The following is a 26,546-nucleotide window of genomic DNA, read 5'->3' on the forward strand; positions in this document are numbered from 1 at the left end:
ACAGCATCTTTTGCCACGTCAATTATTTTGTTTCTGTTAAATATTTTTCTGGAATGTCGAGCTCGTTTTAATTAGCACGTATAGGACCAGCATCATTTTAATGACTTTTTAGATGAGCTCTTTCTTTAGCTGTTGCATCCGGAACCCGTTAGTTTCACAGCTGTGCGCCTAAAGGAGCAAGTGTTGGCGCTTGGAGAGCTGCACTCCCATGCGCTTATTTAATCGAGAGTGTTGGGACACCCGATCTTCTGACAGCGGATCTAAGTGGTTCCTTGTAATCTGCCACGTAAAAATGATTATGCTCTTTTGGCCTGGCCGCCGCGTTTGATTAGCTTCAGGGGGTGGGAGCTGGTGTGGAGCAAATCCGTTTACTTTGAAGTAGTTGATATTTTAATAGACCATTAGTGAGTGCTGACGCTAAAAAGCCTCGTTCCCCCGGGAGCTCGGCCCTCGTCCAGTGGCTGAAGACGCTTACGTCATTCCCGTGATGCTTGTCGTTGACCCATGGTCACTGTTTCGCTATAAATCACATTTCAGATCTATCTATCTATCTATCTATCTATCTATCTATCTATCTATCTATCTATCTATCTATCTATCTATCTATCTATCTATCATGTGTTCAAAAAGCCGTAAAGAATAAAATAGATCGCTATTCTGTCATAAAAATAACGCTCATAAAAACTCTCAAAATAGGACGATAGGCTATTTTACTTTTCTATTCGTAGGTATTCTTATTGTTGTTGTTAGCCTATTATTATTATTATATTCTACAATAAAAACAAAAGGCCTATATTTTGTTTCAAAAGTTAAAGCAAAAATTGCATTTTCGTAGCCTACATCATTAAAATGTTTTGCATGGTCTAAATTCAACTTTTTCTTTTTTTGGTGGGTGGGTATATAAAATCCATTCATAACTAGGATATATGAGGGACACAAACGGTTTCACCTGGCAGAGCGCCGGAGGAGAGCTCGGACCCACTTCTTATCTTTGACCCGTGCAAACAATTTAGCAGCCGAGAATCAATAGATTGATGAAAACTGAATTAAAAGCGTGAAATCCCTCGCTCAAAGAGCAAATAAAGGAATGGTTGGCGAATTGTTGGAGTAATTACCGGGATCTGCATATGAGCGGGCGCGCGTGCCACCCTGCCCCCGGCGCTGTTTTTATTGCGCGTGTCTGCCGTTATCAATTCTGCCGAACATTTTAAATGGGAGTCTGGCAGCCCGCAGTATAAAAGCGCTCAGATAATATGCAAAAAGACGACGCTGCTTTTGAATAATAAATGACGCACTTTTATAGCGGCTTTAAAACACCTGTGATGCTACGATATGAAAAGACCATGATAAGTAATAGTGCATTTAAAAAGGATCTAGTATGTTTTTATTACTATATTTTAAAAAGCATAGAGTGAGAGAGACGGCGGGAAGGAAATGGGCTGAATGAGGAGGGGCTGGGAGCCAGAGAGATATCTGTATTATTGCAATAAAAGCCAAGAAAAAGTGAAAGGCGCCGAAATTCCCTCCCAGCGAAATACCCTGCTTAATGAAAGTTTAGAGTCTCTCTCTATCTCTCTGCCCATGAAATATTCACTCAAATGTTATATAAAGCTCAGCGCCTAATGTCCTTTATGGCTTTTCTTTGTTTTTCTGCTTGTTGTTCTTGCTTATTATTCTTGGGCTGTAATAGAACTCCTTTTAATTTAGTTTACATGGTGCGTCATCTGCGTCTTTTTCTTTTTCTTTCTTTCTTTCTTTCTTTCTTTCTTTCTTTCTTTCTTTCTTTCTTTCTTTCTTTCTTTCTTTTCATGCATGACAATCAAAATGGAATCACTATACATGTGCATCATCCTCCTGAAATGACAGTAAAACGTGTAAGTTTCTGTAAAAAAAATATATATAATTAAAAACTGTGGCAAGAAAGTAAAATGTAGCCTATTGGATTTTTACAGTCATATTGATGAATGCATACACTGACTCATTTTGTGCAGTTATGTGTATCAACACATTGGAAAGTTTTTAAGCCCTCTCGTCTGTTCATCATATTTTTATAGCTAATAATTAAACGTAAGCTTGTGTGGAGGATATGCGAGTTAAACAAGAGAACCTTTTAATTAAGATAATAGTTCTGTCTTTTAAGATCTTTGTCTCCCACAATTGCGAAAGTGGCCAGCAAACACACTGTTTGTTTATTTGAATTGATTCGCCTATGTGTATTGATATACTTGTATTATTTGCTGTTCAGAATTAAACCATTTCTTTTTTATATTCTGACACATACTGCTTGAAATGAAATGAGCGTGGTGGGTTGTTATGGGAATGGCATTTTAATTATTTGAACAATTATTTAAAAAAAATATTTTAAATTTGATCACCACAATAAATTATAAATCAATCCACACGCACACACACACACACAAAAAACTCAATTTCTATAGTAGGCTATTACAATCCACCAGTAGTGATATAGGCTGTAACAACAGCATTCTTTGTACCTGACATTAACTGACACAGTTGCCTCAGATAAATATGGGAACATTATATAAAAGATTGAGACACATAAAGCACAAAAAACACTGAGTAACAGAGTAACACTTTCCTTTCTCCCCTAATTGATCATTGAGTCTTCAACATTTCTGAATGCAGAATAGATACACACATTTTTAATCTATATGTTCCCATGAATATCCAGCTGACAGATTTACAGTTCTCCAAGTTTCACAACACGAAATGAGCAGATTCTGTCAAACTAAGATGCATTGCTTGATCAATTAAGACTAAAGACCATTTACTGTAATACACATCACTTCTTCTGAATAATTTTAGCAGTCTGTGACTGCAAAACAGATTAATACAGTTATTTGTTTTAAGATGCCAGAGTTCTGACTTCATGCATCTTATGCATCTTTTTACTATTGTTCTTATTCAGCTTACAATCAGCTATTATTCTTCTTCTTTGTCTTTCTCGACTTCTTATTGTTGTATTTTTTGTTGCTTTTATTAGTAATCTGCGATGTATGGTAATATGAACCTATTTATCTGTACAGTGGAGTATCAGAAAGCAGCTGAATCAGGAAAGACCCCCTACCGTGGGACACTGTAAACAGAAGCAGATCTCTTTGTGTTTGTTTGGGTGGGGGTACTGCCACAGGCTTTTGCTTTTAGAGATCTCAGAAACTGCTCCTGATTGAGGAACCTGAAAAAAAATGAGCAAGAGAGAGAGAGAGGGAGTGTGCAACGCACAGCTGTTTAAGACAATAGAGCAGGCTTTAGTGTAACCTGCTCACTGGGAGCATTTCAGCAACAAAGAGCCAAAGAGGAGTTGCCCCAGGGAGGAAATGGATAGCCTCTCTCTCCCCCTCCTTTTCCAGAGCTCTCTCGCTCACTCGCTTTGGTTCACACAGACACACAAGTGCATCTCTGTGCCTCATTATTGCTGTGTTCAGATGAGCTACGCTCCATTGAGTGAAGAGATGGAGAGAGTTTAACACACCACGCTGTGTAGAAATGAGCCGCAATCGGAAGTGCTCCTCTCGATGTGTGTGTATGACTGAACCCTGTTTGATGTGATGCAAAGATTGTGGTCTTGTAAATGCTTCACTATGGCCATTTAGTATTTCCACATTCTGTCTGTCTTGATGAGCTTTATGAGTAACATAAAACAGTTCTGCAAATCTAATCCAAATTTATCCACAAACTAATCCATCTGAAGTTTTTTTTTTGTTTGTTTTAATATTATATAATAAAATATTGTATTATTATTCATATTGATTTCATGATATTTATTATATATCATATTTGTATATATTATTATGCTTTTAAATTATCTATTTTATTATATTTAATGTTCTAATATTATTTTAATATACAAATAAAAATAGTATTTTTATTGTTATTTTTTTTAAATGTATCATTAATGTATTTTATATCTAATATTTTAATATATATTCAATATTTATTTTATTTTTATTTATAAAAGTATTTTAAGTGATTTATTTTACATTCATGTATTTTATGATATCTAATATTTTTATATCATTTTAATATCTCAATTTACATTTATTTTATTTTTTTATATTTTACATTTACTTTATATTTAAATTACATAATACGTCTGGAATCTGGATCAATAAAGAAAATATTAATGACAGTCATTTGAGGATCACAGAATGTCATCTAAAACATTACCAAATCAGACCCCATACAGAATCCATTGATCTAACAGGTTTGCAGGTAAAGTCATCATCAAAACAGGCAGAAGTGATCGCTGTACATGGAAAGCAGATTAACATTGTGTGTGCCGGAGGGGATGCTGGATCTGTGGCATGTGGAGAGCAGAACCGCTGCTCTGATGGTTGAGTGCGAGGCTCTGTTTTGCTTTAATGGAAAATGAGACGGGGCAGACAAGGGGGTGGGGGGGGTTGCATGTTTGAGGGGGGCAGCTGCAGGAACCATTGCAAGAGTTTGACTTCTTTGGCCTGTAGAACAACTTTTGTTGGGACACTCGATGGCACTCTTTACAATTATTGTCTACCTGCTCTGAATTCACATTCAGTGTGTTTATTTTGGCTCATAATACATATGCATTGTGTTTTCCTCTTCCCATGTATCTATATCTGTGCGTACATGCTTATGCATTGATACACTGAGCCTGCGTGTGTGTGTTTTGTGCGTGTGTGGTGTCAGTGTCAGCCTCGCCGTGAATCGTGTCAGAGGCACTCAATAAAAGGCGATTATGCAGTGTGTCGCTGTGCCTCTCTTTGTCTTCCTAACGACTGGCTTTTGACCTTCTCACCCTGCCTGCTGCCTGCCGGCGGGAGGGGAGGGAGCGTGGACCAGCTGCCACCAGTCTTACTGCCCCTCTCGTTGGCAGAGGCCTCCGCTACAGCCCCTGCTCCTCCCAGCACGCTGGGCCCTCAGGGTGGAGCAAGCTGTTGAGCCACCAGTCTCCCTGCTGTCCCACCTGCCCTACACACATTTATACATACACACACACAGTCTCTCAGCATTGCCCGAGGCTTCGCTGTCTCCTCTTATGTCTCATCCATCTCCGCTCACTTCCAGTCCGTTCATTTCATGTTTTGTCACTTTTTTGGGGGTTTAGTTTTAGTGCTATTTTCTTTTAGTAGCAATAGTTGTTTTTCCCTCCAAGCTGTTTTCATCTGTTTACAGAGTTAACTGTCAGTTTTAAGTTACATTAGGTGGTGACATACTTGTAGCACAGTTTATAGACTCTCCTACTGGTTTGAGGGTGTTTATAGGATTTTCTATTAATGTTGTTTGCTGTCTCGAGTATCTGTGTGCTGACATCCAACATCAGGCTACTGGGGAATAACAGTGCTAGTTATGGACATTGAAAAACAATGGAAACATTTTACAGTGAGATTCAATTAGCATTAGCATTAGCATTAGGTATCATGGACTAACCATGAAAAACATGTTTTAAAGCATTTATTAATCTAGATTAAAGATATTTATCATTGTTTATTCATGTTTGTTCATACTACATGAATTTTAATTTAGCCTATACAACTAGAAATGCTAAATAAATGCATTAGAATGTTCAAATTAGCATTAATCTACAATGATAAATGCCTTAAAAGTATTGTTCATTGTTAGTTCATGATATCAATAGTTCACCCAAAAATGAAAATCAATTTACTCACTATCATGTCCTTCCAAAACTGTATGGCTTTCTTTCTTCTGTGGACACACACACACACACACACACACACACACACACACACACACACACACACACACACACACACACACACACACTTGTAGGCCTATATGTAGTTTATGGGGACTCTCCATAGACGTAATGGTTTTTATATTGTACAAACTGTATATTCTATCCCCCTACTCTACCCGTAGCTACCCCTGAATTTCAAAAAACACCGTTTAGTATGTTTTTTAAGCCATTTGTTTTACGAGGAAACAGGAAGTGTCTTCATAAACCATGTTTACGTTGTAATACCCATGTCATTATACACATTTGTGTCCTCATAAACCATGTAAGACACACACACACACACACACACACAAAAGATAAATTGAGGAACTGATATTAGAAAAAGAAAGTCAATGGGGTCAAAAACAACACTGGACCCCCTCTGACTTTTTATATGGACAAACACTGTGATATTTATTAGGCTATTATTCTTATCAAGTACGTAAACATGTAGGCTACATATGGTGAACTGAAGTATATACAGGAATTAATTATGTGATTATTTTCTCATTACTACCTTAATAGCTTCTACATATTTCCACCAATTAAAAAATGTATGCCACATAGTTAGTTTTAGAAATGTCCACAAACGCTCAAGCAAACCAGCAGCACTCGTGAGCCAAACCAATGGACACACACACATAGGCTACACTCAGAGACGGTTCTTTCTGCTCTTTTCTTTCTGACATCTCCATGATGGATGGCTTTCAAATACACACTTTATGAGCTGAGCATTCATCTGGATTCACAGCATCCACAACCAGATTTATCTGGGACGTGTATGAATGTGTGTGTTAGTGTGTGTGTGTGTGTGTGTGTGTGTGCACGCGCATGTGTGAACCGAATGTGAGAAAGAAAAAAAACTGGGTAGCGACAGAGAAACAGTGAGGGGGAAAAAATGCACAGGGTGCTTTTCATCCATTCTGCGGTACATATATATATATATATATATATATATATTGTCTGAAATCTCAGATATAACTTTCATTCAGAATTATTGCGAATTTTAAATGAAAAAAAAAAAAAAAACTCACTAATGACATTTAGAAGATTTTCCCACAGGTGATCGGTGAGCCTCAGGTGTCAATCAAAGCTTATGGGCGGGGCTCCGTGTGGCCAGTAGAGTTTGTAAATGAAGGTGCTCTGCGAGTTGACATAAGTTTGGGAGAGGACTGTCAGGACAGGGGTTTGGAATTTAGTTATTCTCTCTCTTTCTCCCTCTCCTCCTGTCTCTCTCTCCCTCCTCCCCACTTTTCAGAGCGATTAACGCCCGGAGGATAAGACAATAAATCCTGGCCGCGCTGAATGAACGCCATTCATCATATTCATTTTCCTGTCGATACAATTATGAAAAGCCTCTGGCCTTTCTCTCTTTCTCTGGAACTCAATTCTGCTCAGGGAAAACGCAATTAGTGTGAGTAGGAGAAGGCTATCTTCAACTCCCTCTCCTCGATTCATCCCTTTCTCCATCCCTCTGTTCCTTCAACTTTTCCCGTTTCGTTGTTCCCCTCTCTCATATAGCTGAGCGAGGGAGAGGTTGAACGGTCCGCGGCGATCGGAGTTGAGAAGTTGCCCTCTCCGTCCATCTGCTCCATGCGGTCGGTAGTTGGAACGCAGACTGACACCTGCTGGTCAGCGTCTCTGTCGACTCTGAGGCACAGGCGTTATTGATTTATCATTATATGTGTTTATAAAGCATTTCTCGGGCCGACTGCACTTTGTGTATGTGTGTTCCAACAGGAGTCTTGTAGATGATACATGTGCTTTTATAATACACACTGCATCATACTGTACCTCGCTTGATGTATAGAGTCTGCGCGAGAGGAAAATAAATTTCCATTGCCGCCTGAACGTGTGTTATTCCAGTGCAATAATTTGTTTCAATGTAATGTTTCTATTTGAGTTAGAGACGATGACAGTGTGAACCATAAAGTGGAATACGTGCTGTACTGTGAATATATCACGGTATTTTATGAACATGCTAAAATATCATTTACACTCTCTGAGCAGCACTGAGGAATAGATTAGTTGAAATAGAGAGGGGAGATTCTTGAATCCCATAATGCTTTTAAAAACATTTTTTAAAATCTTTTCGCTATTATTGTTGTATGGAGAGAGCGAGGAAAGGACACTGATGTGGGCAGGGGGAAGGAGTGTACAGGTGAATGAGAACAGGAGGGAGAGATAGAGCTACTTTATGAACGCACGAGAGAGAGAAGAGGAGAGCAATAAGGTGAGTAACCAGCCCTGCGGCCCTATGCTGCCAGACTATTTAAAAGTTATTAACACACATCTTTAAAATGTAGAGCCAAAGAGAGAGTCAGGAAGATGGGCAAAAAAACAACTCTGTTAGAAGAGGATCCGCATGGATGGATGACTGAATGGACAAGAGCAGTGCGTTAGACGAGAGAGAGAGACAGGCCAGGTGTGGGGCCAGTCGTCCTCTGTGGGTCTCCCCCCGTCCACCTACCCCCCCTCCTGGTGCTAATTGATTCTGGCTGCTCTGAGCTGATTAGTGTGAGGACTCATGGGGTCTGAAGGCTTTAGCCAGCTGTCCCAGAGCAGTGTGTACCCCACCACCCACCTGCGGCACTGACGCCCCCTGTTGGTGCGGCAGTGTACTATCGCAGTAAAGGGGAGGGGCGGGCAGGGAGTGGACAAGCGATACAACACTCTTAATGTAATTTTGATTGCCTTCAGATGCTGGATGCAGAGTAATTAGTTAATAGGTAATTAGTAATTATTGTGTACTTGGCAGATTAAGTGCTTGAAGCTGCGATGTGCTGATGTGATGAGTCTCGGTGGTGAAGCACCATATCTACACATCCAGAAGTTAAAAAATGTCTGTGCTGAACAGACGGTATACCGTGTGTAGTATTCACTCCGCAAATTATTCACTGATTTTCAAAGGGGGACGACGTTTAATGGGAATTGTAGGAATAATTAGCCAATGCCTCGCAGAAACTAAATGTCTTTTGGATAAATACCATTTAAACAAAACTCTGTGATACTTGTAAAATGTAAAGTGATAAATAATTGCTGTACGAATGTTTTGTCGGTATACCATTCTAATGGAAAGCACTCAAGCAGCTTTAGGCCTACTGTTGCTCCCAAACTTGACTTCTGCCTGCGATGGCCAATAGAGTGGTGCAGGCATGATTACAAATCCCAGAAACAAGTTAGCATTTATTACTTCTGGTTCTTTTGTCCTGAAGTCAGGGGCACATTCAGGCTCAAGCCAGTGTGCAACATTTTGCTATGGTTTTCGGGTTGAACGACATGTTTCCTGGAAACGGTGTGCAACGGGTTTGAGATACATTTTCTCTTGTTTGGTGGGTGTGTCAAAAATGTCAGTCTAATCAGTAGCCACATGTATATAAACCACGCGGTGTTAAAGAGACAGCTCGCACAATTGATCCAAGTTAAGTCGTTTACAAAATGTGTCCACTGCAGCTCGGTATACGCATCAATTGAAGATATTAAAAGACATGTTTGCCGTATGCACCACAATTTCCATTTAAAAAACGTTTTGCAACTCTTTGTTGGGGTTGAACGCAGCCCAGAAATAGCTGCACCTCATTTCGGAGGCTGCGTCCTCTGGAGGTCGCATTTTGAAGGCTGCATATATGTCATCAAGTATATCTTATTTAAAGGGTTTGTTCACCCAAAAATGAAAAATCTGTAATTTGTTACTCACCCTCATGACGTTCCAAACCCGTAAGACTTTCGTTCATCTTTGGAACGCAAATGAATATCTTTTTAATGAAATCTGAAAACTTTCTGTCCTTCCATAGACAGGCTGTGTATCCAATGAGGTTCGTTCTTGTGTGTTATGCAGCACGTTTGAGCTTCCGGAAGAGGTTTGTTTTTGTACACCATTCAGGTTTGGTTGAGCTTCTGCTTATGTTTGCTGATTAATGTTTATAAAGCCTAAAATCTCTTCATCATAAAAAGCAATCAAGTCTATTCAGAAAATTTGCCACTCAGTTCATATGGATTAGTTTTACGATCTCTTCATGGACTTTTTGAAGCATCAAAATTTAAATTGCATACAGGCTCTCTATACTCTAAAAAAATAAAACATTGGTTCAACAAAAAAATATATATTAACGTTTTCCACTAGAATTTTTAACTTAAGCCAGTTGGGAGAATTACATTAATTCAAAGCAATATTTTGAGTTGATCCAACATAATGTTTTAAGTAAGGTGAAGACTTTTTTTTTTTTTTGCCACAATAAAAACACATTTCTAAGTAACATGAACTTAATAATTGTCAACATGAATGCAACTATTTAAGTTGATCCAACATAATGTTTTAAATAAGGTGAAGACGGGTTTTTTTGCCACAATAAAAACACATTTCTAAGTAACATGAACTTAATAATTGTCAACATGAATGCAACTATTTAAGTTGATTCAACAAAATGTTTCAAGTAAGGTGAAGACGCTTTTTGGACACAATAAAACGCATTTGTAACATGAACTTACCAAGCACCGGTTGTCACCATAATGGTAAATCTCCAAAAACACACATTAACAGAAACTCTTCTAAATTAGCATAACAAAACACTAATTACTGCTAAATCTCCCTTACCATTAATCTTGTGCAAAAAACATTATATAACACTTAATTTTAGCATTTACTCTCCCTTTCAAGTGCCATGGGCAAAGCATGATGGGAAATATAAATCCCAGCCCAGTTTCGCTTAACTTAAGTTCGTCTAAATTAAAAGAAGTGTTCATACAACTCAGAACAATGAAGCACGCTTACACGTCATCAGATTGTATTTTACATTAACAGAACTTAAAATTAAATACATTTTTGATTAATTGAAAATGTTAAACTATGACAAGTCATGATAGTATATCGAATCAATAGGCATAATTTGTGTCATCCAAGCTCAATAAAATAACAATTACAAGTAAAAAGTCTAACAGCATTTCAGAACTTGATTTTTTATTTCACAACAATATACATATTTAAGTAATGACTAAAGGTCCCCTGAATTAGTTTTTAGACTGACAGACATCTCTCAAATTTCATTAAAAATGTCTTCATTTGCGTTCTAAAGATGAACGAAAGTCTTATGGGTTTGGAACGACATGGGTGAGTAATTAATTACAGAATTTTCATTTTTGGGTGAACTAACCCTTTAAGAAAAGTAACTGTAATAAAATTGACTGTTTTTCCTTGTGAGGTGTAAAATACTGTTATTTATTTTACTTGTCTTGTAAGAGGTGGTTACTAACAAATGGGTAAATGGAATTACAGAGGTTGTCATTAAACGTCACCATGACAAACAGGTATAAACTCATCTACTCACTAGTCCACTTTCACAGCCTCGTTGCGTTTATAATCACGCTCTTGCAAACTATTAAGGTGATGATTCACAGGGGCAACTTTTTGAGCAATATTTGCCAGGCAATTTTGCTGAAAGATGTTGCTTAGGCACTTTCCCATTGAGAATGGGCAACAAATTTCTATCTGGAAATCTTGCCCATTCTCAATGGGAGCCCACAACAACATAGTTTGGTAAAATTGCCTGGCAACATTGTTCAAAAAGTTGCCCCCCGTGTATCATCAACTTTTTAGGTCGAACTTTCAGGGAAAATGTTTTTAAACAAAGAATGAAAGAGCTGTCAAAGGTGATGGTGACGTTGAAGTAATGCGACTGTGGTGTAGTTCGTTTATAACCTACGTTTTGCTTTTGACTTCTGCCGATTTTATTTACGCTCAAAATGCATAAAAGTTGTTTATTTGTAAATATTATAACAATGAACAAAACGTGTAATAATCATAAGCTTCTATTAGTCACAGACCTTATTTTCTGCAATAAACTAAATGTCAATGGAAAAATCCTGTTGAGATTTTTTTCTAGGGAACCAGGGTTTTGTTATGTTGGCCTACAAAAATATAGGCTATCATCCCTGCACCACTCCATTCAAATTGTATGAAATGTTGTTTGAAAATGCTGCTAAAATGTGTCTATATTTTTTAAAAATAATAAAAAAAACAATGCAATTTTTTTGCTTTGAGCGATTTAGCGCCCTACATACACTTTAGAATTTATATATTTATGCTAAAACAGTTTACATGAAAAAAGCACCACACTTGTGAGATAAAGATATGCTTAAATATTTTAAGATAATTTTTCAAAACACATATTTCCCTCTTTTCACCCTGCTATAGCTACGGCCCTGCTTTTCAGTGGTTAAACAGCACTAATTATAATTTTCAAACCAGAACTTATATATTAGAAGTTCTGAATCAAAAACACATTCTTTTTCTTTTTCTATCTAATATATGAGGTGGTTGATTTTGCATAAACCCGTTGTTTGCAAAGAACAAAAAAAAAACAAAAAAAAGAAAAGAAAGGAAGATAAATTGTAAATAAAGAGCTGAATAAGTGTAAATATTGTTGTATGAGATCTAAAGAAAGTGAAAATATGTGTTTCCATTCATATTTTCACCTCTCTCAGGTAACTGGCAACCTAACATAAATTCTCATCTTCAATCGTTTGAAGTGTGGGTGTATACAGATTGAATATTTGTTAATGTTTGCCCGCTATGATTAAGAGACAAAGTTGTGTGTCGGCGTACCTGTCTTTGTGTGTGCATAAGTATGTGTGTGAGCGCGTTTGTTTGTGTGTGTTTGGTAATTGGCTGTATATTAAAGATAGTTGTGATCCTGCCCTCTCTAACACAGCAATAAAGCTCACTTAGAGTGTTTTATTAAAAACAGCCAGCGAGAGGGGGGAGGCGGAGGGATGGGGTGGCAGAGACGTAACAACACAAAAATATTGGACTTTTTCCTGTATCATTTTTTGTCTTTAAAAAGTCCAAATGACCACTCAAATTGGGTAGTGCATCATTTTCTGTCATGCAGCTGAAAGCGTGGCAGACAGTTCTAATTCATCATTTTGGTGATTTAATAGCTGAGAAATATATTAAAATAATAAAATGTGGGCTGAAATGCCCTGGATTTGCAGTGATAAATAGCCCTCTCTGGCCTGATCGGATTAGTTGCACTAACAGATATATTGCGGTCAGGATTCACGCAGGCACGCACGATTGTTTTCCAATAAAAAGTTGCATATTAAATTCCAACACAGAAAAGGAGGGGAGAGGCCCTTCTATCTACAAACCCTCCAGAAAAAGAGATAGAGGGGAAAACGAGAGAGATGAATGTAGAGAGGGAATAAGGGATTTTAAGTGTTACACCGATTCCATCCGGAGATATATTGCCAGAGCTGAACCACCACAGCCGATAAGTAAGCTACTTAAACTTATTTATCTGGACATTTATAGCAAATTCTCACACATACATAATTCCTCATGCTCAGAGAGTCATATTAGCATGCTCACAAGCTCATAAACTTTCATTTAAACTCTCTCTCTCTCTCTCTCTCTCTCGCTCCCTCCCTCGCTCCTTCCGTATCCCTGAGGAAAACATTTGGAGTCTCATTGTCCTTCGACTCATCAGGAAGTGCTTGGTTGTAATTAATTAGCTCATTTGTTTATGCAAATGTCTGCAATTAAGTCATATTGTTTGTTAAAGAGATAATTTTCTAAATCAAAAAAAGATGTCCTGTATCTGAGAGCAAATGATGTTCGTCTAATTAAGCACATTAGTCCAAATTTGTAATTAACAGCGCATAATTAGGTGGGAAGATATCCTGTTTGTGCGTGACGTCATCGGGGGGTTTAAACGCACAGGCCGAGAGTCTGACAGACAGATGGGCAGGTAGACAGAATCACAGATGGACGTACAAAACAGACAGCAATGGTATAAACATGTGAAATCACACCGTATCCGTAACAGTGTGTGGGAGAAAAATATGAGGATTCATTAAGTCGTCGGTTTTCCGATTTTTCCGCCACTCTCTCTTGGCCAGAAAAATAAAGGAAATATCTGTTTTACATTGTATGTTTTCCATTGCAATCCGTGTCTACATGTGCTGTCATCTGCACCCAAATATGCGTGTATTTATTTAAAAGAGGGACAGTTCATGTTTTTTTTGTGTGTGTGAAACCCGATGGAGGGAAGGTGTTCGGGGTCAAAGCGGTTGAACGTTAAAGGGTTAAATCTCTTTCATTATTACTCCCCAAATCGACCTGGGGGGATGCAAGGAGAACTGATTAGAAAGCAGAGAGGAGGAATGAGAAAGCTAAAGAGAGATGAAGACAGAGGGCAGAGAAAGAGAGAGATCTCAAAACAGTCCGATATAAATCATAACAATCATAACCTCAGGGCACGTCATGATAAAGAAGAGAAGGAAAGAGACAGAGAGAGAGAGAAAGAAAGAAAAGTGAGGGACACTATACAAATACAACCACAATGTACAGCCACAACAATTGTTGTGATGTTTAATTGTTGAAATATGAGGGTTATCTCATCAGGTTACATATTACTTATGAATTACGAAGGATCAAATGTGAGGCCAAATGAAAGCATTTTTTGTTTTTTGTTTTTGTTTTGTTTTTTTTTCATGCAAATACAATGCAGGACTGGAGCAATCAAGTTTCAAAAAGGATGCAAAAGGACCATAAAAACATCATAAAAGCAGTCCACAAGATTTATGTGCTATACATTTTTTGAAATCATATAACACCTTGTGAAAAACAGTCAGTTTTCACTAAAAAAAATCATTATTAATAAGTCATTATTCACTAAAAATCTTTACATCCACCTTAGAGTTCATGAGAGAAATTTATAAATGAGCGTTTCATTCATTAATTTAAAAAAACAAAAAACAAAACACACATTCTGTTTAGAACCATATCATGCTGAAGGATGCTGAAATGGTCCTTTGCATTTTTTGAGTTTTTGTATTTTTTATTTGATTATTATTATTTTTTTTTTTATTCCCGCCCTTTTGTTTTTTAAATCTGGAACTGTCAAATAAAAGTCTTTCAAAGCCACCTCCTTATTGATTTTCTCAAGCTCAAACATCAACATCCAACTACACAGACTCACAGGTGCTTGATGTCCTTCTTAAATTTTTTTAAATTTTTAACTAATTTTAAATTTGTAAATGGTTTCCTACCAATAGTTTTTTAACAGAACATGTGTGGCCAGCTCTGTTCAGTTGAGGATACTTCTCTCTTGTTCTCCACTAAGCATGTAAGTGACAGAGATATTTATGATCTATATTGTTAGAGTTTTCAATTACTTTTTAGTTTATGTATAAACATATACAGTCATGACGTGACTTTTTAATCCGGCACTGTTTAGAACCATTCTTCATAATATTGTTCCTTTGAGCCAGACCTTTACATTGAATCAATTCAGATTCCTTTCACAAACACAGATTGAATGGTCTGCTAATGAATCAAATTTATTCAGTTCTTGAGTTCAACTTACTGACTCACTGATTCAATGCAGCAGTTAACAGCTCACTGGAGGGGAAGATTATCAGTGAATAGTGAATTTCAGTTTGTTCCTCGCACAAATCACTCGTATGGCTTCAGAAGACATTTTTAATCGTGATTTTGTTATGTATATTCTACATTTTTCTACATGATCTACACGTATTTATACTGTATACGCTGTGTACACATAAAAGTAGGCCTTATGTGTGCGTGTTTTGCCTTGTGTTTAATGCATCAGGGGGATGGATGTAAGAGAGGGCTGAAATAAGTAGTCTATCTCTTTTGGGATGGAAAGTGCCTCTGAAGAGATTTTCACCAGACCAGCCCGTGTCCCAAACAAGCCACAAATGAACAAATAACACACCAGAATGTTGCATTGTGCTCTTGAAGAAAATTACCACAATGAGAGGGGAGCAGCAGAAAAACACCTCAGTTTACTGAGAATGACGGAACATATAGTGGAAAAGCAGAAGATATTGAAAGCAGAGAGAAAACCCGTAGAATGACCATGGAGTAAAACTGGGAAAGAATGAAACGGAGCAGGATCGAAACAGATCGTTTATCCTCGTGCGACTATAGAGTCTCTATACTGTCCGGAGAGTTTTACGCTACATCTCCGTTATGGGTGACCAGGGGGAGGGCGAAAGACAATGCCATCACTCTGTAATTGGTTTTTAGTTTTAATTTCTTTGTGTTTAACACAAATAGGATGGTTCTATTAATGTTAAGTAGGCTTGTGTAATAAGTTTCTATGACCTGCAGGAATTCCTAATCATTAATTCAAGCAAAAGCCTAATGACCTTCTAATCTGTAGCACTTATGAAGAACATTAGTCTCTTTCTCTCTCTCTCTTCCACTCGCTCTCTCGTCCCACCTCTCTCTCTCTCTTTTGCTAAGAAAGGCTAATTAAAATAGCCATTTGGCAGCCTAGCGTCCTAATTGCTATTCCCATCATTGCTGGTCGATTGGGAGGAGATAGAGAGATAGAGGAAGGGGAGAGAGTGAGGAAAAGAAAAGATGAGCGAGAATAAGATTGATAATGAGATAACGAGTCATTAGAAGCATACATTAGCGAGTACAGCCCAGGCTAATGTCCCCTCAATCAGTTAGAGCTCTCTCATCCTTGCCTGTCTTCTTTTTATCATTCTGTCCCTGGATGTGCTTCCAGCCATCTCCTGTCTCATATCTGGAGAAAAGAATGGCCTCCTCCTGTGGTAAAGAGAAAGTGCTGTGACACGCACCATTTTGGTCAGGTTTGTGATCATCTAACTTTAAATCATTTTTGCTTTAATGAAAACATGGCATTTTGATGTATGGTATATGAAAATGATTATGCTGATGTAAAATTGTATATAATCTGATTTTGGTTTGCAGGAATAGAGTAATACTTTGAATATATCCATAGCACCACCTGCTGGTGATCTTCTGCAAAATATAAACGCTTGTTAAAATGAAACCTGCTGTTTTGGACTCTGTTAAGGCATTTTATGGCATTTATTTTGATCATTTGTTATGCATTACAATAGTAATTAAACATGTTTTACACAATGAAAAAGTGAATGGTTACAATCAAATTGTTTCATGGAGCTACAAATGATTAGATGTTTTGTACACTTTGGAGCTGAATGTCACATCCTGAACAGGCTGAGTAGGTTATACAGCATTGCTTTACCATTCTATCACATCTGAGTTACATCATGCCAGAATATTTACCAGCAGCTGTTTGTCACTGGTGAGGTGACTCACCTTTTTTTTCTTTTTCTTTTTGCAAATGGCCTTAAATGTGCAAACAGGGGGATTACAACAAACATTAAGGATTCCAGGAGGGGATCTGCACCTAATCACCAGCATGCAGTTTAGTCTTGGCAGGGAATTGCAAGAGCTCAAGGAAAGAAATGGGGGAGGGAATTAAAGGCAAAGAAAGAAAGAAAGAAAGAAAGAAAGAAAGAAAGAAAGAAAGAAAGAAAGAAAGAAAGAAAGAAAGAAAGAAAGAAAGAAAGAAAGAAAGAAAGAAAAAGTTTGTAGCTCTCTGGATTTTTACTAAATTCTTGTTTTGCTTGCTCTTAGCTTGCTCCTATTTGGAATAGAAATATTATTGCTGTCTTTCAGAGCATTAATGGTTTCTTTCAGCCTCTTACTGCCATCCTTTACAGCTTTTTTGTTGCCATCTCTAACAGCCTTTTTTGTCTGTCTTCTCCATCTTCGTATCCATATTGTATAGACACCTCCCAGAGTCACCACAAGCATGAGGAGAACCAATGCAGCCACATCTAGGCAGTAGTAGGAGTACATGGACATGTTGTAGGCCTCAGCGTGCAGATGGCACGCACCTTTATTGCGCAAGACAAACTCGATCCAGTACACTGCTTTGTCGAGAGGATGCAGAGGTCGGTCTCGATGTAAACCAGAGAGCTTCTGCATGTTCTGACGATATGTTGGGTTCTCCAGGATATCGCTCAAAGCCTCAAAGAATTCTTCTGTGGTAGAAGTAGCTGCATCCAGCATCCTTGCCGCACCTCTTGCCTGAAGACGTACAATGTTATCTAGCTGGTCAAATAGCAAAGGGAGTCCCAGAACTGGCACCCCATGATAGATGGCTTCATATAGACCATTTGTGCCACCGTGAGCCACGAAAGCACGGGTCTTCGGATGACCCAGCAAGTCATTCTGAGGAATCCATTGAAGCAGTAGGGTGTTATTGCCCAATGATGAAGGTCTTTCACCAATAAACCTCCAGACCACCTTTTGCGGCATGCGAGCGAAAGCTGAGGCAATGGCCTCCGTGACCTCTCTTGGCAATCCTGCGATCAGTGTTCCCAGAGACATCACGACCACCCCATGGTCTCCTGAGCTCTGCATAAACTCCTCCAGCTCGGCAGGAAGAGGCTTGGCAGGACGACACTGGAAGCCACCAATGTAGATGAGGTTTGGCATGGAGGGTCGTGGAAACTCGAACACAAAGTCTACACGGACTAGCCACAGCTCCGCTGAAAGTTGCATGGCGAGGAGGTCGGCGTTTGGAGGGAAGTAGTTGAGCAACAAGCTGGTATACATGGGAATCATTAGCCAACGCTCTTGAATGAGGTTCAACCCATAATGTAGAAGGTTACGGGATCTTTCTAACAGGCCCATTCGGTCCGTCAGACCTGAGCCGGGCACAGGCACATAGGAGATTGGAGAAGGTGCAATGGAGAAGTGTCCCTCTCCAAAACTCATCCAGCGGACATTATAGACCATTGGAAGGTGGAGGTAATGTGCCAGGATGATCCCACCAGGCATGGCAGGATCAGTGAGCATCAAATCATAGTTCGCCATCTTTATTTGTCTCATCAGAACTTTGTTCTCCAGCATGGTGGTCAGCATGGCACAGGTTGCGGTGTGAGCCACCTTTATGATGCCAATAAATTCAGACATCTGGACCAGTGCTCCCATCACCGGGCCCTTCCTGCGGGCCTCAAGAATCCTTTGTGCTGCAGTCTCAAACAGGTCCAGGCCTATGTGTTTCTTTTCAAGCTTCACTGTAATGGAGGTGTAGTAAGATGAATTCTCTTGGATGAACCAGCTATCCTCTGGCCGAATCACACTTAGCTCGTGGCCACGAGAATGCAGCTTCTTCACCAGCACCTAAGAGGAGTAAAAGAGTGTAGTCAGGTTTTAATCAAAGCAAACAGGTTATATTGCTTTCTTTTCTGTTTTACATCTCACAACTGTGACAAAATGTTGCAATTGATTCTTCGTAATTGTGATTTTATATATATCATAATGCATCTTCTTCTTTAAAGACACAATTATGTAAGATTTTTGGATTAAAATATCCCAAATGTTTTCAAGAATGTTTAAATCCAGAGAAATAACCAATTTTAATCAGGACATGGACAGTGTGCGTGCGTCGCCTATCAATGACATCATACCCGTGTTACCCTAGATTTCTGTTTGATACATTCATCGTCAGAAAACGAATCATTATAGCTCAACACAGTAAATCTTATTGTTTAAATATTGTTTTCTTTATTTACCACAAGTACCATGTTTTACCATGACTAATATCGATCTATCTTACTATAGTGTGCAACAAGTGTCTCATTGTAGCTGCCGAGCGAATGCACAGAGTAGCATTATGACAACTTTCAACACACAAATGTATCTAATATACATTTTTCTATTATTCTGCATTACTCCACATACGCTTGACCGGAAGAAGCGGAAGCAGTCATCTGCAGCATAATAAAAGCTCCACTGCTCTCGGGCCATGTGTCGCGCTTGTCTCTCATTAGCAATCGCTCCAGTGGCCTCGTTCTGCTCCAACAGCTTTCAGCCACACCCTGCTTCATATTACATAATGTTAATAAATCTTTAATACATTATCTCATCAAATAAAGGCATCATAAAGCTACGCCTTTGTTTTGAGTAAGCGACCTCTAGCAGTTAAATATTTCATATTGTTAAATAATTCATATTAAATCTTTGTTTTGTTTTTACTTTGAGGGAAACACAGGAAAACAGCAATTTACACAAAGGCCGTGTTTCCACCAAAATGACCCAGAACAATTTGCAAATTTGAAAAATACAACCAAAAGCTGCACAATGTGGCATCGTATATTATATTCTAAGTTGTGTTGCCATAAAAATAGCAATATGACAGTGTCGGTAGCTCAGTGAGTGCAACCATTTGACATCATCGCACTGTGCACCTAAACAAAATGGTGCTGCCCATTGTCCAAATCGGTCCAAATATGTCATGGATTTTTTTAAATGACGTAAATCTTTCATGGGCTTTCTTCTACATATTTTAGTAAGAGACATCATTTACGTTATGTTAAGCCATACAAGTCTTAACATCAGGGGTTCCCTTTAATAAAGCCTGATTAATTAATTAAAGCCGTTGTTGGTCCAACTATTGTAAGTCCCTAGTTCCTGGGGAAAGTTCTTGCGGTGGAAACGTGGCCATATAAGAACAATGAACTTTGCTGGAATTCTGCACTTATTTAAATCTACACATTCTAAAAATCATTCTTAAATCAGTACCTCCATGTTCACCCAGTGACTGCCATCAATGGGGAAAACCAGGATCTTGTCGCCATTATAACCACAGGGTAAAGAGAGAAGGACGGATGTCCAAAGGGAAATGAGGAATGCGTATCCACACATTCCTCTCTTTTTCTTCTCTCAAAATAAAAATAATCAGCATGAACATCAGCATTAAGCATTTCTCTCTAATACAAGAAACATGTACACATCATTTTTTTTGAAAAATTACTAAAATGTAGACTGTAAAATTCTCTTATACAAGTATATATTGTATAAATTAAAACTACACAAGCTAAATTTGTAGAAATATCACCACCTTGGAATTATAATGTTCTATCTGAATTCTGAGCAGTTTTGAGATATTGAGCTTTTAAGTTTTTGCATTCCATACTCCTTTGTGGATATAGACTCTTTTTTTTTTTCTAAAAAAGTCCCAAAATGCACACAACTTAAAAAAAACGACAACACATAATATAAAGTTGTCACAGAATATGTGAATAACTCAATTTTGATAAAAATGTCACATAGAACGATATAATTCCAAGGTGATGATATGAACCTACTGTAAATAACCACGCACCTATTTATGTTTAGGTTACATACCTCAGTTGAGCCTTTAACAGTTTCAGTCGCACAAAAATGTTGCCACGTAAAAGAAAAAACCTTTCACACAGTCTCTAAAGAAAGAGAGATTAGCTTCCCCATTGAACATAATTCCTTTTTTTGGCAAAAGTATTTTGTCGTATAACATTTCTTAGTCCAAGCTCTTCCTGTCCAGCATGTTGTTAACTGTTGAATTGCATACACAAATATATTTACATTTTTAAAGTTGTCTATATACTACATTCTCTGTCTTTCTGACTAATCTAATCCTGTTTCCAGCCAACTGTAAATATGCAAACAGCAAATAACAATCTGTTTATTTCTGTAAATGGTTTGTCTGTTTTCTTCAGATTTGAGGTCTCTGCTCATTTCTGCTATTTAAGATTCAGTTATACACAGACAAGTTCACTCTAAAATACTCAAACGAAAATCATCAGATTAAGAAAACAAGACTTCTTTATCCATTTATTCAGATGTTTTTATTATTTGAATAATTAAAAAAATTGAATAAGTCTGATTACATAGGTATATTCAAGGAATAAACAATATAAAGACATAGATATTTTGCAAATGCACCCAAGCCATTCACACAAAATCATTTATATTAAGCAGGCTAGATATTATATTATAAGGATCACTTAGTATCCGGGCTGTGTGTGTGTGTGTGTGTGGTGGTGATGGGGTATACATGTTTAATAGGGCTGGACGATTATGACCTAAAATCAAAACCTCGATTAACTGAACATTTTACCTCGATTACAATTAATGAACGATTATTATTTTTTTTATTTTTTTTTTTATAAAATAACTCGATATAATAATACACATCTGACCTTTTAAAGGCTTGAATGTCTAAACTGGCAAATCTTAAAACACATACAATTTACAAAGTTTAGCGACGATGCAAGGCTCACAGCTTGCGCGCCGTCTCTCCCTGCGTTCCATTCGGAAGGGCTCATCCCTATACCCTAATCCCTTCAAAGGGTTTACCCTCCGGAGTGAGAGCTTCAAAGGGATGAAGGGTGTAGGGGTCCAAAAAACTCATTTTTTGGAACCTACTTCTGCGTCATCTTAACGTGACAATCAAGGAAGAGTAGATTGTGCAATCTTTGTTTAACGTTAGTTTATTTATTTATTTTTGGTTTATCGCGCCATATTTGAAACATTTGAATGGACCGATAAAGGGAGCTGTAAAGTATTTTTGTTGAAGTACGATGTAATTTTGACCAAAATAATGTACCAACTTGTATAAATATTACAATAGTATAGAAAAATACATACATTTATAGGTAAAATTGAACTCCGAGCCTCCTGTACCCATTCTGTGACGTCAAACAACTTCCCTGTGCAAAGAATAATGGGGGCCAGAAGTGTCCATCAGTTGTACCCTTCAAAATCCTTCATTCCGAAGGGTCCTTTGAAGTGGTCAGTTTTGAGCACTTCAGTTTTAAACGACCCCTCGAATATGGCGGCCATGATTGTTTTCACTCCGAAGTGCTCTTCGGAGGGCGATATATCCCGTTTGAAACGCACTTTCTGTATGTTGACTCTGCAGTGCGTTTACCTGTGTGTTGACTGGATGGGGCGGTGTCACGTGGCAACACACGCGGTAGTATGTTTTTAAGTGGGAAGTATTAACACGATTAAAAAAACAGAATAACCTACATGGGAAAATTACGTCGGTTAGAGGTTATGAATTTCGGTTTCGATTACTTTTCAATTAATCATCCAGCCCTAATGTTTAATCTACATTGTGGGGACCAAATATCCACACAAGGATAATAAAACCTGAAATCACCTACATTGTAGGGACCAGCCAGAGGTCCCCACAAGGGAAATATAAATATACTAAATTATGTAAAAATGCAGAAAGTTGTTTTTGTGATGGGTAGGTTTAGGGGGGATAGAATATACGATTTGTACAGTATAAAAATCATCCCCCACAAAGATAACAAAATCTAACGTGTGTGTGGTCCTGGTGAACCCTACGTTATCGGGACAAAATGTCCCCACAAATAAGATAATAATAAAAATTCTATAGAAATGTCTATAGAAAATACCCATAAAACATGGAATCCCAACATGTGTGTGTGTGTGTCACAAGCATCTGTATCCTATTTAACATTTGTCATGACTGTAGGTGGACCAGTCTGAATTGGTGCCATCTGCATTTCAGGAGCAACTGCTACCGGTGGTGTATGAATCATCTCAAACGACTGCTGTGTATTGACAACTTGTGTGGTGGTTGTCATGGGAATTGGTTGAAACATGGTTGGTGCGGTTTGCACTATGGTGACGGTTTGTTTGCGTGCTTTGATTTCTCTACTCAGCTGACACCATGAACACCAGATGCAACAGCAAGACACCATGATGTCCTCGCAGAGACTGCCCTGTTGCAACACAAACAAACAAAAGAATGTTTTGCGGCCCTTTTTCTTTAATTGAGAGAGGCGAAGGAAAACTCACCCCAATATCATATTTGTAGCGAACTGCCACCCTCATTCCCAGAGTCACAGGCGGCACACATGTTGCAATCCCGAACGAAGCCAAGAGACATGGGCCAAATATGTCCAGCAGAGGTAGACAGGTGCTCTCTCCAAACTCCCCAGTGGTGGAACAGGTAAAACAAGGAAAGCACCAGTACGCGTAGCAGCCTGAGGACAAAAAAATAAAAAATAAAAAAAATAATTCACAAAACCTGATCTCATTTATATTTCATGTTTAAAGAACAGTAAAATTAAGCTCTATTGTTTATTATAAGGCCTTTAAGTGGAATTGTAGCACACTTACAAGAATTCAAGTCTTGGCAACAGTCACATATTCCTGAAGTCCAGGCGCTACTCTGAGTCTTGATGAAAGGCTGCTGCACAATTACAGCCGCCATAGTGATTTGACCTTACTGATGTGGGAGAATGGAAAAAAAGGGAAAGGTTTTCGCTGATCTTAGTTGTTATTTTAAACTATCATGTAAACTGAATTTTACTGAAAACCCACACTGACCTCACTTTAAAAGAATAACTTATTACAAGCAATTTTTGGAGTAGACCGAACTCAAATCGATGAGTTTACCAAAGAAAACTAAGAATTTAAAGAATTTTGGGTAACACTTTATTTTACAGTGCCTTCGTTACACATTACATGCAACTAACCCCATGTTAGGGTTCTGTCTCTTCGGTCTGTTTATTCTTGGTATGGTGACAGAGCTCCGACACTCCTGTCTTGTCATTGTGAGAATTTCCGAGTTCGCTCGGGCTGTACGCTCTTCTATCTGTTGCTTTGTGTGTGGCACGTGGTGTTCAGGTGACTTGAGCATGCAGTTTCGAGTTCACTAGGGCCATATGCTCTTCTGTCCGTGTGTGTGTTATGTTCTGTGTAGCGGTTTGTGTTTATTTCAGCCACATGATTTCTTGTTGTCATGTTCAGTATGGACATGCAGTCGGTGTGAACTCTCATTTGTCATGTTTGTTTCTTTGTGCCATATGCTCTCCTGTCTATTGTCTTAACCATGTCCTTCTTGTTATCTGATTATTGATTAATTTGCCCCACCTGTCCTCCCTAGTTGCCTGCTTTGTTTGCTCCCAATTTATTGTGTTTTCAATCCTGTGCCAGTTCGTTGTATTTACCCATCTTGTTTTGTCCTGCCTTGTCTTGTCATTTCCACTCTTACCTGTACTGCTGCCAGTGTTTTCCCCTATGTTTTAAAAGATTTTGTTTGTTTTTGTTTATTTTTTAAAAAAAAAAAACAAATAAATGCCCATTGTTCTGCACCTTGAGTCCTTAGTTACTGTTGCTTTGTCTGACAATCCACTCTCACGCCACATATCATGTTCTCACAGAGTGAAAAATACATCGCAGAGCAAAGAGGACACTGGCAACGTGCTGACTGACAAGACAGAGCAGGTTACTTTTGGTCTCAGCTTTCAAATTTGGTCATTTTTTAAGAAATTCAAAAATTAATAGGGTTTTTGGCTCTTTAATGTGTCATGACAGATCGCTGTAGCGCCTCAGTTCAAGCGCACAGTGAACCGATCATCTCTTCCTACTAGTAATGAATTAACATCAGAAGGTATATGTTGTTTCAACCGCAGAAAAACATCAATACACACCATTTTTAAGTTTAAGTCCACCAACGTTAATTTATTAACTATCCTGTGTTTGTTTGTCAGACAAAATGGTGAATTCCCGGCAAAACGTGAATTGTGACCAAATTTTGTATATTGTAATGAGGCATATTGAGGTTTAGTAATGCAAGAAGTTCTTATTGGTTATTAATACTTTTAATATAAGTTTTTTTTTTTTTTTTTTTTTTTTTTCATAAAGTAATGCATGCTGGGTATTATTCTAAAGATTTTTGTATGCATTGGTAAACATTCAGGTCACCTTTTGCAACACTGTTCAACACTGCTCGAATAACCCTGTCTGGCAAGTCTCATCAAACTATCCATGTGAAGTTTCATTTCATAATCAAAAAATTGAAAATTTGCCTATGAACCGGTTCCACTGGGTTTTGTTTAAATCTTTTTTCTTTAAAGCTTGTAAGAACTGTAAATGTAGAGCAAAGATCATAAACAAAACAGAACTAACCATCACAAAAACAGCTATGTGGCAAGATGTTACATTTCTCAAATGTCTGTTATTAATAACTTCTCAAGTATTTTGAGTAATGATCAGAGAAATGTTTAAATCACTAAATCTTTTATTCAAAGATAAGTTAATTAAAGATTGTTTATTTCAAAGGAATATGGAATGCAGCATTGTGAAATTTAAGATTTTATTTTTATCTTACAAAAAAAGAAAAAAAAAAAGAAAAAGAAAATTATTAAGTTTTTTTTTGCAGCCTCCAGCTCTGGGTACATTTTGTATTCAAAATAAAATAATTTCTTTCATATTCAGGTAACACTTTAAAATAAGGTTCCATTAGTATAACATGAAGTAACAATGACAAAGACTTCTAAAGTATTTATTAATCTCTGTTAACTTCAACTTGTACTATAGTTAAAATCAAATGTTATATCTGTTAACATTATTTAATGGACCTGAGCTCACAAGAACTAATAATGAACAGTTGTATTTGTATAAAATTAAAAAAAAGATTAATCAATACTGTAACAAATGTATTACACATAGGTAATGCATTAACTAGCATTAACCTTATTGTAAAGTGTTAACATATACAGATGATTTAATGACCTAAAAATTTCACACATAATCAGTGTGCAAACTTATCAATAGTATGAAAAAGAAGATAGACTAATTACCAATAACACAAATTAAATAAATATAGCATCTAGCATACAAGTATAGAAGACAAACATTTTAAAATAGGAAACATTTAAAATTCTGAAAACAAATTCTAAAAAAAAAATCTAAAAATTCTCACCTTTTCAATTCTTGAAAAGACAGCCACAGTCAGAGCACAGCTGTAACAGAGTGTAAACATTTGGTTTAACTACTGAAAAAAAATGAGAAAAGATAGGAAATTACTTACTTACTCGTACTTCTAGTGCAACCTCTCCCTTTTCTATCAAAAGAAAGTAAAAGTTGGTGTATTTATACGTGCGAGATTACATGCGAGGGAAAAACAAAACAAACAAAAGCAAGGTATGCTTACTGAACCACAGAAAATATGCAGATAAACCTGAAAGCAGTAAATAGGCTATGGTGGTGGAACAACGGGTTGTCTGATTCAACACAAATGGATGGAATCTCTCCACCTCTTGCGGTTTGAATTATTACAAGAAAGACATAAAATTAAGAGTTCATTACACTGTTCCGCATTCACCCTTATTTACTTCAATGACAAATGAT

The 26,546-nt window shown here is 37.6% G+C and overlaps 2 protein-coding genes across 3 annotated transcripts; both read right to left on the reverse strand.

Annotated features, from left to right (window-relative positions):
• Positions 1-16,602: 16,602 nt before the first annotated feature.
• Positions 16,603-20,442, reverse strand: ugt5g2 (UDP glucuronosyltransferase 5 family, polypeptide G2). The gene is made up of 2 exons (XM_048177912.1): positions 20,133-20,442; positions 16,603-18,731 (listed from the first exon to the last, which is right to left on the reverse strand). Exons 1-2 carry the CDS (start codon positions 20,253-20,255, stop codon positions 17,148-17,150), a joined length of 1,707 nt encoding a protein of 568 aa, XP_048033869.1. The 5' UTR covers positions 20,256-20,442; the 3' UTR covers positions 16,603-17,147.
• Positions 20,443-22,142: 1,700 nt separating this feature from the next.
• LOC125259914 (placenta-specific gene 8 protein-like) lies at positions 22,143-26,345 on the reverse strand. Of its 2 annotated transcripts, none has more exons than XM_048177925.1 (5): positions 26,231-26,345; positions 26,119-26,158; positions 23,529-23,637; positions 23,205-23,392; positions 22,143-23,128 (listed from the first exon to the last, which is right to left on the reverse strand). In XM_048177925.1, the coding sequence occupies exons 3-5, from the start codon at positions 23,620-23,622 to the stop codon at positions 22,853-22,855; spliced, it is 558 nt and encodes a 185-aa protein (XP_048033882.1). In that variant the 5' UTR covers positions 23,623-23,637; positions 26,119-26,158; positions 26,231-26,345; the 3' UTR covers positions 22,143-22,852. The 2 variants fall into 2 exon arrangements, with proteins under 2 accessions (XP_048033882.1, XP_048033891.1); XM_048177934.1 differs by having other exon boundaries at positions 26,237-26,260.
• Positions 26,346-26,546: the final 201 nt, after the last annotated feature.

The sequence above is a fragment of the Megalobrama amblycephala genome, linkage group LG2 (genome assembly GCF_018812025.1).
Source record: "Megalobrama amblycephala isolate DHTTF-2021 linkage group LG2, ASM1881202v1, whole genome shotgun sequence".
NCBI classification, from domain to species: Eukaryota; Metazoa; Chordata; class Actinopteri; order Cypriniformes; family Xenocyprididae; genus Megalobrama; species Megalobrama amblycephala.

Bases quoted from the DNA above. Each gene is read 5' to 3' on its own strand.
- ugt5g2 (XM_048177912.1), bottom strand. From the start codon at position 20,255: ATGTGTGGATACGCATTCCTCATTTCCCTTTGGACATCCGTCCTTCTC. The intron at 18,732-20,132 runs GTACTGATTTAA...TACTCCTCTTAG, and splicing joins GTCACTGGGTGAACATGGAG to GTGCTGGTGAAGAAGCTGCA.
- LOC125259914 (XM_048177925.1), bottom strand. From the start codon at position 23,622: ATGGCGGCTGTAATTGTGCAGCAGCCTTTCATCAAGACTCAGAGTAGC. The intron at 23,393-23,528 runs GTAAGTGTGCTA...TTTTGTCCTCAG, and splicing joins TTGCCAAGACTTGAATTCTT to GCTGCTACGCGTACTGGTGC. The intron at 23,129-23,204 runs GTGAGTTTTCCT...GTGTTGCAACAG, and splicing joins GCTACAAATATGATATTGGG to GGCAGTCTCTGCGAGGACAT.